The sequence below is a fragment of the Anser cygnoides genome, chromosome 2, assembly GCF_040182565.1.
Source record: "Anser cygnoides isolate HZ-2024a breed goose chromosome 2, Taihu_goose_T2T_genome, whole genome shotgun sequence".
Lineage (NCBI taxonomy): Eukaryota > Metazoa > Chordata > Aves > Anseriformes > Anatidae > Anser > Anser cygnoides.
The window spans coordinates 7,650,270-7,664,179 of NC_089874.1; the positions used below are offsets into that span (position 1 = coordinate 7,650,270).

General features: G+C 43.7%; 1 protein-coding gene across 8 annotated transcripts in view; it reads right to left on the reverse strand.

Annotated features, from left to right (window-relative positions):
- Positions 1-13,910, reverse strand: part of KMT2C (lysine methyltransferase 2C) — a 196,114-nt gene that overhangs the window by 146,930 nt on the left and 35,274 nt on the right. For all 8 annotated transcript variants that reach the window (XM_066991125.1, XM_048062386.2, XM_048062384.2 and 5 more), the window contains one exon: positions 2,616-2,704. In XM_066991125.1, coding sequence (XP_066847226.1) covers positions 2,616-2,704 — 89 coding nt within the window. The remainder of the gene's footprint in view (positions 1-2,615; positions 2,705-13,910) is intronic.

A 13,910-nucleotide genomic window follows, 5' to 3' on the forward strand; every position in this document is an offset into this window, starting at 1 on the left:
ATCAGGGAACACGCCTTCCCCTGCCTCGGTTCTAATTCTGCCTCTTTTTACACACAACACCGAATTTTGTTCAGGGCAGCAACTTTTTTCCTCTGCTGCAACTGAAGTCCCTGCACCCTACCATTATTTTAGAGTCGCTTCAGGAAGGATTTTAGCCAGAAAACACCTCTTTAGTCCAGGTGGGAATCATTTTAATATTTTATTAAAATAGCGCTTCAAAAAAGGGAACCAGTAATACTAGACTCCATAAATAATTAAAAACAAACAAACACGCACACAAAAAATCCTGACTATTCTCCGCACACAAAACAAACAATGGGAAAGCAGCTAGAAATGCAGAGACGAAATATGTCAGAAGTTGCACATCAAGAGGATTTGAAGTTCAAGTGATCTCATTCCGAGCTTTAAGATATTACTATATTATGTTTTGGTTGCCAACGACTACACCAAATTGCTGGCAAGCCCACCGTTCACACAAAAACAAAACAAAAGACCTTTTTAGTCAGAGTAGAAATTCCCAAACTGGACCACAAATGCACTTCAGTCTGAGTAACACAAACTGGGATTTCTCCTTCTCCCACCCTTGACTGTTGACACAGCTAAACTTAGAAAAGTTTCAGAGGCAGCAACCTTTCCAATTAATACAATTAAAACTCTATCAAGTCACAAACTGTTCAACTTTTAACTGTGATTGTGTCTCTGCCACGCTGAGCAGTTTGATAATGGGATTTTCACAACTATGTATTTCTGTATGTAAAATGTGCACAGATCTCTGTTGAGAATCTTTGTTAATAATGAAATGTAAAGCCAAAAATATATAGCTATCACCAAAATCCTGGAACAGTGGTGTATCGTCAGTTGTTTAGCTGGAATTACTTGTGGGTGGTTTTATTTTGTTGTTTTAGTTTGCTTGCTTGCTTGTTGGGAGGCGATGTTTAAATATATTTAAGATTTACAGAACTTACCACATACAACCACACTTTCTGTCCCCTTCTCTAATTTCCATGAAGCTGTTTCCTACCATAGGAAGAGTAATGAATGGAACAGAGGACACATTTAGAAGTAGTCTTCCTTTACCCTGCTCTGTTTTTCTACAGGCAAAAACCTGCTACCACTTATTTAATTTCAACTTTAATAACTGGTAATTACCTACTTGTAGAAGCTGGAAAAGACCATCCGGGTTCACTACCACCAGTAGCTTATTACCAGGAGCAGAAAAACAACTGACAGAAGAAAACGATGAAACGCTCTTGTGTTCAGCTTTCATCTAGACTCTCTCCACAAACCATTAACAACACTTAAATTCAACAGAAGTTGTGACTAAACACTCGTGACGCTCCCAAAAGCGTAGAGTCTTGGGTAAAAAGCCTTCTCAAACCTGTTCACGGCATCTACCAAGTCAGAAGCAAGAGACCAGCATGCACAGCCAAAGCTCATCCTCCATCCACTTGAAGATTTCAGCCTCCTCTCAGAGCTTTAACCACTCCAACCCTATTCCTGTATGGCATACACAAAACCTTGCTGCAAAAATGGCTCTTCTGAGGTCCTCTACTTGTTCTCCCTATAAATCCACACTAAGCGCAGACTTTCGACTTCACATTCGAAGACTTCACAACTCTGTCTGCTTTACTTACCAGCGATAATTGACAACTCCTGTAACTCAGCTGGCATTTCCACGCAACTGCCTCCCTGACCGCCAGCTTCTGCTGTTAGCGTGTCTGTGCTTTCTTCTCCACTTTGCTCATTACACATATAGGGCTACCTAATTAAATTTATAATCCCTTATGTCTCGGTGAATTTTTAAGCTTTATTTCTGTCAAAATCTACGAACTTCCGCCAATTGGCCGTGGCTTCATCCTTCCTGGCAGGTTTCATCCTGCTACATATATTCAGTCCCCGGTTAAAAGCAGGCAAATGGCTACAGACGTGTGCCTGGCAAAGACATGACAGTTCTTCACCACGGCCTTTATCTTGCGAGTTAGCTCATCTGCTCGTCTCTTTAGACTCTTAACCTGCCAGCACAGACTTCACAAACCGTTACAGCAGTGCTCGATCCAGTGCAATCCGAGCTCTCTGGTAACTGAAGCATTTGAGCACCATCAGAACAAATATTTACGAAAGCAGGAACCGATTCTTATCTCGTTTCCTCAGCAGCAGTAGGAAGCATTAACGTTAGGTTATCCCAGTTATCCCTCTGGTATATAATCTGAATTAGTTAGCTGAGTTAGCTCAGAATTATTTAGCTGATTACAAGTCTGTTAGTAATACTGTATTTTGGCAGGTATTCTAAAAATAACAGCATCAGAGGTTTTATTTCTGCTAGATACAAACTTAAAAAAACAAAACAAGAGCAAACAAACAACAACAAACAGAAAGAGTCACTACATAACTACAATATGGAAAGCATCCCCATTACACTACTTACAAGCACTAAGTTCAAAAAGCCTTAATTAACATAGGTTTAAATAATACAGCTTTTTTAGTATCTGCCCAAATGCATGTCTCATACTTCAAAATTAAATAAACACTTCTTGCCTACCAAAGGCCCGCTTAATTAAATGAATTTCCGAGAGAGAAGCAATAACCGGAGAGCACCAATGCCGTATTCTCATTACCTGTTTCCACAGTGTTTTCTGTTTCTGCTGCCTCCAAACCATCCATACTGTCTTCATCCTCCACTGCAGTTTTTCCTCTACTCCGAGGCCTGCAAACACAAGAAGGGAAAACTGTTTTTAAGCTGATAGGACTTTTTATTTTTAAATTTACCCAGGGTCTAAATAATTGCATTTTGGAGGGATAATCATCAGCACCAAACTGTAGAGCATTTAAGCCAACCAGTGATTTCAGTCTTGTACAGATCGAGTTTCCCCCCTTTCTTCCTGTTTTAGGGAACGATCTCAAACAATGCTCACTTCGCTCAGCAGCTGGCCCCTTAAAGTTTCCTGATTATTATTACAAGAGAAGTCCTATCATAAACTTCTGATCAAAAAAAAAAATACATTCAATATTATCGTTTTATGATGAGTGTCCTGCTTGCTCCACATTTGTTCATTACATCGGAGACACCTGCAGAGATAACAGAGAACACGACCCAAATCTGGCCAGTAGTTACACATGCAATAAAATAGACACTAATTCATTCAGAGCATCCTTAGGAGAAAAAAAAAAAAAAAAACACTATAGAATAATAACAAGGCTAAAGCAACTAAATTGAAACTTGTATTATTTTCAGTGAAATAAATATTTTGACACCGAAAATCAAATGTTATGAGAGATGGCTGGATGTTACCACAGTAAAGAAGTCATAACGTGAGGACAGCACGTCGAAACTAAAATACCTGGCAGATCCGTTTCCATTTCAATCAAGGTCTGACAGAAAGCAGACAGGTTTGCATCCCGGATTTCAGCCTTTTTTCCTCTGCCTGCCTCTCCAGCAAGAAACGCGGTGGGCTGTCGCGAAGCCCGAGCATCCAGATTCCCAGCTGTTCGGCAGCCCATTTGAAAGGGAGCCAGGAGCTTGGCACCTCGCCTCCCAAATTTTCAGGCTACTTGGCAAGCTGCCTGGCACGCCGACAGAAAGCCTGGGAGACCCTGGGAGCTTCTGAGTCCAAGTACACAAATTCGGAGCGCTCTGGGGCAGCTCCGTGCTTCCAAAGCCCCCGAGCTCCAAGGCAACCGGTCAGCAGCCAGCCTGCCCTGAATCAGGGTGTCCCCCCCCCGGGGGAAGCGTCCCCCGGCACCAAAACCCCTTTGCTTCCTCTTTCAGGGATTCTGAGAAGTTTGCTTTAAGTTCTGCATTGGGAGATTTTTTCTTTTGAAGCGATTCAATCATTCCAAAAACTGCGTTTCCTTTTTTTTTTTGTACAGCCTGTTAAAACACTGTGACCTAGCAGAAGTATTAGCTCACAACTAGATCTGCTAAACCGGCTACAAAATACACTCCGTGGTGCAATGCCTTTGGATCTCCGGGATCAGAGACAATCGCGTGCACAGAGCTGGGGCTGACGATCATCTTCTGGGCCTACACTTCGTTTTCTCCTGCTAAGCAAGGGGCCCTGCCTGGTATTACCGAATGAGAAATCCTTTTGAACTGCGATGGGAGCCCTTTTGCCTCTGCAAAGGACGAAAAAAGAATTAAAGTGCAGCTAAAAGCAGAGCCTGAAACAAGCCACGCCTCTGCAAAGGAGCGAGGGAAAAGAGGAAAGTGAGAAGAGACTAAGGACGGGACTTGTATCTTCTTGGCACTGGAGATTTGATCCAGCAAAGCCGAAAAACGTGGGAGCAAGGTTACCCCTCGGGACACACGGTTACCCTTCTCCTTGCTGGGTTACCCACAGGCAGTGACAGCCCCCCAAAATAAACATTTAGGCTGTATTTCTTGTTTTTCTCTACAACAGCCCCACGCGTCAGCCAGCCCCGAGCGGAGGCAGGAGAGCGCAGGTAGGCCGAGGCCGCTCGCTCGACGCAGGCACGCTGCGAGGCTTTGCCAAACGCACCCAGCTGAGGACGGGGATTATTTCTAAATCCCATCCCCATTATTCCTGCACCAAGCAGCCCTCCGCAACGCGAAGGTACGAGTTCGGACTACGACGGGATTACTTGTAAACCGTCACAAACCGAAATGATAATTCTGCTTTCTTCCCAAGTACCCACTTTGAGTGATCTCCGATATCTCTTTCGGTAAAGGCCCCCAAATAGTGGAAGACGACTGTTTACATTTCTTTGATAATTCACATCTGGGTTTAGACTTGCTATTACAACCGCATTTAACGTACGAAACGCTGAAGTGCCTCACAAAGCTCTTTTGAACGCTTTGTTTAAACAAGAGCAGCGTTCGCTCCCCAAAGTCCCCACCGTATTTTAACAACCTATTTAACACTGAGGAGAAGCAGAGGTTTCAATTAATTAAACATAATTGCTTCTTCTCGGCACAAGATAGAACCACGTCTGGTCTTTTCCTGCCATTCCCTCCTCTCCCCACCAGTGTTTTACTAAAAGCCCTCATAGCGTCAGGCAAGTCTGAAACAGAGAACTGGAAGAAATGCTGGATTGTATCATCAGCTCGTTTTTTGTCACCTGCGTTCATTTCACAATTACATGAGATTTTACAGCCTAAAAATTCAAGTTTGGTTTAGAGAAAAATAATTCACGTCCCAAAGCTGGGAAACGCACGCTGTACTGGCAACTCTAGTTCAACATTTCCACGGAAAACGCGATTTGAAGAGGCTGTATCGTGTGCCTTATTGCTACAATCAACATCTGCAGTAAGAATGGGTTGTTTCATGTCATTTTTATTAATTTTAGAGATTTTAGTAAAGGCTGGGACTGCTTTGCGTAACACTAGATTTTCCTCTGACAGTCCCAGCGAAGTTTTTTATTTATTTATTTATTTACTTATTCCACTCTTCTTTAAATCAAGTGGAAAAAGCAAACGGCTGGGACATTCTGCTCTTGGGACTTGACTCTGTAAGTTACCAACAGGACTAAGACCTAAGCCTGTTCTCACTGGAAAGTCTTCTAGAAAGCTTCACCTTTTGGACTGCAAATTAGCCCAAACCTGGTTAGTTAATGAGGATGCAGAGGAGTAACGCGTCCATTACCGTGCATCCTCCGCCAAACCCAGCACCCCTAATGCTGGTCCAGTTCCCAAGCAAAGGCTCATCCCAAACGCCACAGTAAGAGAAACAGAGACAGAACAAATTTGGGCAGCTTTGGGGTTTTCTAGCATATATTCCTCAGTCCCAAACTTCCTTACTAGCAGGGCACAGCACGCCACACCTCTACCCATCACCGCAGGATCCAGAGCCCCCGGGCAGCGGCCGGGCGAGGGCCGAAGCACGGATGAGCCACATCCCACCCCGTTACGGACCGGGAACAAAATGTACAGGCAGAGCCTGACCGATACAGGCGAGGAGCACACAACAATAAATATCAGGCAGTACAATAGGCAGTGGGCTTGGCACACAGGCTGAGCCGCTGCCAAGTTGTCTGCGATTGGCTTTCTCACTTGCCTTTTCCTACAACAGAGTGCAATTTAGAAGGAAAAAACAAAACCACGTCTATTTATGTTTAAATGAACGGATCCACTGTGAGCAATGCAACTTCTTAAAGCGCAGTCAGTGTTTCACGAAACAAAGTCAACAAAAGAAAAAAAATTACTTTTTTTTTAATGTATATAGGACTCCAGTTGAATTTAATTACTGTCTACAATAATTTTATTCGTATTTATAGAACATTGAGTCATTTATCAAAACCCTCTGTGACCTACTCCAAAATTTGTTATCAATTAGCTTTCTTGGCTAATGCCTTTCATTAATCTCTATCTTTAAATACATCATAGTAAATACAATTCTTGCGAGCAACTAATCACATTTAGCCCACAGGAAAAAAAAGTCCCAGCAAAAAACAAAAAAAAAACCAGCAAAACCTGCTGCAGGGCTCAGCAGATCATTAGCTAGTCCGTTTGCAGCAGGCAGAAACCTCAGTGAGGTTGCTTCCAAGCTTTGTCTTTTCACTTTTCACTTTAACATCTCCAAGCATCGAAGGGGCTTCTGCTGAATTGCACGGAGAGTCATGGATGCACGATGCTAGGATAAAATAGAAAAGTGTATTTTTGTGTTTTTTTGGTTTTTTTTTGTAGTTGATGGTTGTTTTTTGTTTGTTTTGTTTTTAAAAGCATGACATTTTTTGTAGTATACTTCCCCCCTTCTCCCATGGTGACAGCAGTAACTCTGTAGGCTTACAAGCACAATACAGGTCAAAAGGACACCGTGGCTCTTACTCATTCTTTCCTTACAGTCATCAGTAACAAGGCCGTGGGCCAGCATCTCCTGGAACCACGTGAAATAACCGAAGAAGAGACTCTGCTTAGGTTCTTGTCGCTGCCAGGCTGCCAGTTTCTGACCGCCCAGAAGTTACCGCCAGAAAAAGTTTCTGCACGTTCTCCCTAAATTGCTACCAACAAAATCAGATGACGACTTGTTCAGAGCATGCCTTGAAACTACCTTACTCCTCCAGTGGATTTTATCTCAGCTTACCAGAAGGTGTTCATACGAACCGTTCCAGAGCTTCGCCCTCTTTCTCGAATGCCCTAAGTCGCTTGGGGAGGAATTAGCTCCCTTCCTACGCTTCGCAAAGCGCTGAGCGCAACGGTGGGGCTGCATACAGAAAACAGGACCAATAACCTTAAAAAGCGGTGTAACATCTGGGATACAGTAACATCCTAAACCAGCACAGATGTCTTGTTAAAGGAACATCTGTCCGCAGCCTTACCCTGGAAGGCGGTAGAGGAACGCTGCATAAAAAGGCTCCACCAGTGATCCAGCCAGCAGGGCTGGCAACAAGCCGGTGTCCACACGACATTTCCTCGCCTGAAAGCTGTCCCCATCCTCTCAAGAATCTTTTCCACCGGTGTGCAGAAGCGCGTGCTCCTGGTATTCCTGAGCAGTAAGTCATCGGCACAGCTGCAGAAGTTCAGCACTGGAGCAGCTCATTTCAGCTACCAGCCCCATGTGAAGGGAATCACAGCAAGCAAGAATCAACTCATGGAAATACCTAAGGAAACTTCTTCCCCTCTCTGAATGCAACTCATCACTGCAGTCTGTACAAAAAGGTGAGAAAACTCAGCATCTCACCCTGTACAAAACGAACAATATGGCTCTGGAAGCAAGGCACTGCCAGCTAGCTCGAATTCATTTCAATAGCTCCAAACGCCAACAGGATCCCTGCCATTACACCGCCTTGGTCTTCAGACTGATCCCAATTCAGAAGCTTCTTAAGAGGATTTTTTCAACTGAGCAATCAGTAACAGGTGAAAATGTTTTCTGCGTTTTCCCTCTGCAACATTTTATTTTGCATATTATAAAAAAAAGAGCTTGGTGTTTGCCTTCTTCCTATTTACTTCTTACATTAGTGATGTGTATACGAACAGCAAAAAGGCCCTGATGGATGGAAAAGAAGAGCAACAGAAACCTCCTAACTGATGCAAGGCGATAAAGCTGACCTTTCAGAAATAGGAGTGAGAGACTAGAAACAGTTTTTGTTTAACATCTGTGGAAACAGAGTTATTACAATCTCATTACAGAACCTGCTCAACCTTCAACTTAATTATTAAGAGATCTCAAAAATATACTTTATTTCCTGTTAGCCTCCTGGTACAATCAAAGACAAGTATATATCTTAACACTTCTGATTTATATAGCGTAATCATCTTTTCAAAAACTCTCCATCAAAGAAAGGTTGCATTTCAAACCAAAACATTGCAACTTCCCATCTTGCAGCTCCCCTAATCAGTAACGACTGCACAGCCATCACTCACTCACTGTGTATTACTCATTCACCCGGGCTGCAACGTGCTCAGAGCTGGAACTTTCTTCCCATCTGTATTTTATACAGTTAGCACTAAACACCTGAAATAAAAAGAAAGTATTTTAAAAGATATACAGCCTTTGAGATCACAGATGTCTGAGAAGAAGCATAAAAAGAACCTGGACTCCAGTCCGCGAGTGCTGATTCTTATCTGCACTTTTCTAGTACTCTCCTGTGAAAGAGTCACCAAAGATTTCCTACGCTGCTCAGAAATGCAAATAAGAGTTTTTCAAAGATTACTTGTAGTGAACGTTGTAGTTGCATCTTTGCTTTTATTCTAGAGTACGGTCACAGTTTACAGAAGTAAGCTAACACCAGGAAAAGTGACTGATGAATGCAGAGCTCAAAGAAAAAAGATGTCCTGAGACAGGTCTGGAGTAAAATATTACACGTGTAAGAACTTGCATCGAGCAGTTCTAACAATGTAAAGGCCAGATGAATCAGCACTTTTATCTACAGGTGAAGTTTGGTTTCTCTCTGTTTTCAGCTTCAACTGCTCTTGCAGTTAGTTACCTTTGCTACGTGAGCCCCCAGCCCTGCCTTCGAAAGGCTGCTGCGTGACGGCGCTGCTCTGGCCACTGCGACGTCTTCAGCGCCTTCGCTGCTCCTCCCTGCGGGTACAGCTGCTCAGTTTGAGACTGGAACTGTTCTAGCAGATGAAGACCAACCTACCCTAGCTGAAACAGACCCTTATACCGACCAGGCCATGACATCTTCTTCCCAACTTGTCACCCCATTTGGGAGCATCACTCAGGGGGCAGGGAGAGAGGCGCAGCTGGGAACGGCTGAACCAGGAAGATTCCTTACCGACAGAAGCTGCAGGCAAATAAAATAATGATCTTTTCACACCAGCCCATAAAGTATTTGTGGAGTCACAGCTCTGCTACAGCCAGTGACAGAAATATTGAAATACTGAGGCTGGGGCTACTACACCGCACTTGTGCTTCTGTGCACCTCTTTGTGGTATCAGTACGTGAGAATCCCGAGTCTGGTGTCCAAAGCACCAAGGCAGGTTGCCTGACCCGTGGCTTTGGGCTCTTCAGACTTGGAGACATTTGGAATAAACGAGTGAGAAACCACCTGAGAGGCTTTCAGGTCTTATTTTCAAATTGACTGTTCAGACATCTATAAGGTCCGTAAGCTGGAATTACTGTTAGTCGAGTACCTGTCCTAGTATCACAGCAATACACAGCACCACGAACTGCTGCAGACTGATTGTCCAAAACCTACATTCGCGTTGATAGACGCTCTCCCTGGCTGCCTTGCAGTTTTATAGTGTTAGTTCTATGCCATAAAACGCATTATATCCAGAGCCATAATACCCATTATGCCCAGTTCGGGAATAATTATAATGCAAAGAGAACCTGATGCAATTATGACCTTCCGATCCATTATAGATTTGCATTTTTGCACAAAGAGCATCCTTTACAAATCTGTTATCAATGCACTCGGCCATATTCGCTATCAAAATGATTCAAAACAATGTACCACAGTTTCACCATTTGCACTCTATGTTTTAAAACCTTTTCTGGCACCAAATCTGACGAACATTCAGGAGCACCAGCAGCTACAGGCAGAGCTGTGTGAGTCTTTTCTGCCGCTGTGTCCCCACCCGCCTCCAGCCATGGTGATGGCTGCTGGCTGGAGGAACCCTAAGAACACAGTGGGAGGCTCTGCCATGAGCTTCATCGTGACCACTGAACGTTTTCACATGAGTTTGGTGTTGTTTGGAGGGGTTTGTTTGTTTTAGTTTTACTAGCAGAGAAGGAAACGGCAACCGTAACAGCTGAGAGACGACTGGCACCGTCAAACCCAGAAATCTTCTAACCTCTGCAGGAGTTTGCTGGTGCCCCATCAGGAGCACTGTGCTTGTCCACACTTCTTCCTTTGTCTAAAGTCAACAAAACTGCATCAAAATATGCTACCGCTTCAAACACTGTCTTTTCTTGACTGGTAGCATAAGTGTAGCACTTGCAGCAGAATACAAGATGTATTTCTCCATGACGACGGCTACGGGAAGTTTTAACTTCGCCAATCTTGTGACAGACACGATGCCAAAAATTCTTACCCGCAGCAGGGCCAAGCTCTTGTCTTTGCTGCGAATGCAGAACCCTCCAGCTACTCCCCGCTACCACTTGCCTGCTGCTCTGTCCTCAGCAGAGGTGCCAACGCAACGCTAAGGACAGCAATCCTCATCGCCGGGGATTTCAGCATCTCGTACGTGAAATTCAACAGCTCTGAGTCATCGTGCAGGAGAAGCAGCTGCCAAGTATCTGGAACTTCGTGCAAGTTTTGGTCTCCTCGAACAGCTTTGTGTAGTTTTAGCAGCATTAATTACGAGTCATTCTCAAAGATTTCCTTCTGACACTGCCCGAGTCTCACTACAGGAACACCGTGCAGGTACTTTTACGATGCACTTGGCTGCTTACCTTACACCTCCTCACCGCATACGCAGGAAGGGCAGGTGCAGACCGTGCTGGGATACTCAGAAAAACGGATGCAAATACTGACCTCTTACCTATGATTTCCAACTCTGTAGGACAAACTAAACGCCATTCACACAGCATCGTCCTGAGAGATTTCCAGATCCTAATGAAATTGCACCAGTCAACTTCGAACACCCCATGCTTTCCCCTCAAATAAAGTTCAGCATCTTTTGTCTCAAATCGATTTTACTAATGGTTCTTAAACTAAGAGCAAGCACAGGTCTTTCTGGCTGTAGGTTACAACAGGCAACACCATCAGAGCATCGCCCTACTGCTTCGCCCACCGAAGCTTCAGCTGGCGGGATCGCGAGAGGGCTGGCAGTACCCAAAGGGCCCATACCCTGCTCCTACACAAGATGCTGACTTAAAACACGTTACGTAGAGTTTTGCTAATATTAGCCAAATTAATTGATAGCATAAAATATTGTCATTTCCAATCTGAAATGGATTTAGACAAAAAAAATGGAATGAATGTCATAAAACCACAGACTTCATTCATCTGTTAGCCTTACCCTTACCCTTCGTGCTCCCTAGAAAAAATGCACTTTTATTTCAGATAATGTCAACAAGTTATGAAATATTTCTCTTTCGGTAAGATTGTTAAACCTAGGAAAGCCAAAAGGGAAAAAAAAACACCATCACCACCAGCAAAGCCCACAAGATCTGCTCACTAATTAAAAATCCATTAAACCTTATTCAGACGGCTTGGAAAACCTTAGAACATCAAAAATAAACCTAAAAAGAAGATGGGTAATGTAATCAGATGGGTGTCAGGGTAAATTTATAATTCACATGAAATGTTGTAACAAAACTGTTTTCAAACTAGAAGTAAATCCTAAAAGCCAGATCACGGAAGCTATTTTTATCGCAGAGTAAATAAAACTCCAAAAATACTATTGTGAAATATGAACAACAATGCAAGCAGCATAATAAGCATGCTCCAAAGCACTGTCACAACTAATAAAAGTCTTTAAAAAGGTTTAAAAGCTTCTGTATAAACAGACGTATCAGTCTCTAGGGGCACGGATAAGGCAGAAACGCTGCAATCTGCTAACAAAACTGCCTATCGTGTTTTTCAATAAAAATCCCTGAAGAAGATTCATCTGACCTGGAAACACGAATTTGCCTTCTGATCATTACAGACTAAGCCCAAATAATTGTAACAGAGAGCTTCTAATCTTCTGTTCAAGGGTCTGTTAAATCATCAACTTATCTGGGGCAGTATTTCGCTGCGCACCGATGTTCTCAGAATTTCACCCCTATATCTGAGACCACTACGAGCCATGTTGAGCTTTCTCTGGTTTTGATCCGTGCTAGACTTCTGCCAGCTAAAAAAATTAAAAAAAAATAATTCACAATATTCAAAAATAAAATTAAACACCAAAAAGGTTACTCCCTAAATTTCTTAATGAACAATAAGGGAAAAGAAAGGTAATAAATGGCCGTGTTTTCCAGCACTTGCTGCTGGGTCTACTACCTGATCTTCTCCGCGCTGCCCGGTGTCAGGTGAGACCGGGCTGTGCCACAAGTGCTCGCGGCAGAACGATCCTCGGCTCGCCCTACGCCACCCGATACAGGCCAGAGCTACAAACAAAACTGTATCCGCGTCACAGGATAGGGGCAAGCAACCAGCGAACATTGTTACAGCCACTACTACAATGGAAGTCATCCAAGAGGCCCAACTGATAGCTCCAGGTCAAGTTCCTTTGAGGCCACCAGCCAAGGACACCCAAGCAGGAGGCTTACTCCATTTACTGCGTTACACGCCGCAAGTCCTCAAGCACTGCCGCTTATCTCCAGTTTTGCAGTTATCCTCAGTTTAAACAGGCAAGGAAACCTGTTCTTATGGTAATACAGTTTCCAAAATTTCGGCTCAGTATGGAGAAAATGCAAAAATGCTCAAGATTCAGAGATGCTGACCTGAAGACAGGGGTAATTTTGAAAGTTTAAGAATTAACGCAGATCGAACAGGTAGCCGGCAGGACAAAGCCCAGTTTTTTATCAGGATCATTCAACAGGTGTTGAGGATGCAGCAGCAGTGACAGAGAGTAGCCAGCAAAGGACGAGAAGGAATCCAGCAGCAACAACAGCATCTTTGGGCAGCAGGGCAAGCTGTGCTCTTCTAAAATCTTCCGAATTTACAACCTGACTCACTTGCTTCCTAACTTTTTTCCAGAGCCACCAGAAAAACGGTAACGAAGGTAATCAAAAATGACACTGAAGTTGGTTTATCAGAGGCTTGTTTGTGTATTTATTTAATTTTTTTCTGAGGATAGGCCTTCTGGAATGACAGCTTCTTAGATATCTATACTTTTATTTCAACTGCCGTTTTACACATATAGCCATATGCTTCTAATTAACATTTACAGCATGAAAACTCGATTCTACCCAGTAGACCACACAGCCTCAAAAATTACCATGAACCCTCCAGAAGCATTTCGGGTACCAAAAGCTGGCACAGGGACAGACGAATACCTGCAGCCAGCCGGGGAGGTGACCCCGCCGAGGGAAGCACACTGGGCTCGGGTTCTCTTACAGCACCCCACAGCCGCTCACGTTTACCAAAGCACCGCCGTGGCATCCTCGCAGAACAGGGGCTGGATCACAGTGTGGCCAATGCGTGAATTTCAGAAGTAAAACTGTTCTTTTTTGGTACAGTATTACTACTGCATAATCGTGATTTTTTTTTTTTTTGCACACTGAAATTTTCCTTAAAGTACCTGAAAGCCTACACGATGAGAGAAGAATTGCACTCGCGGTGCTCCGATCCTCACAAGCTTAGAAACCACTCAAATTTTGCAATCAAGTTATTAAAGGCTACATTTTAGAAGCATCTTCAACAATATTTCATAAAGCACCCGTGAAAAAGCTGCTAAAGGGCACTATGAGAACAGAAGGCCGATTGCTCAGACCTGCTGAACATGATGCCAGAACCACTGCCCATGTAAGCCTGCTACCTGTAAATCCCGCTCCATGACCACAATTGCTCGAAGTCTGTCTTGCAGAAAGGCACCCACTTTGCCAGACCCTTTGCGGTTTGTTTCCCTGTTAAGGATC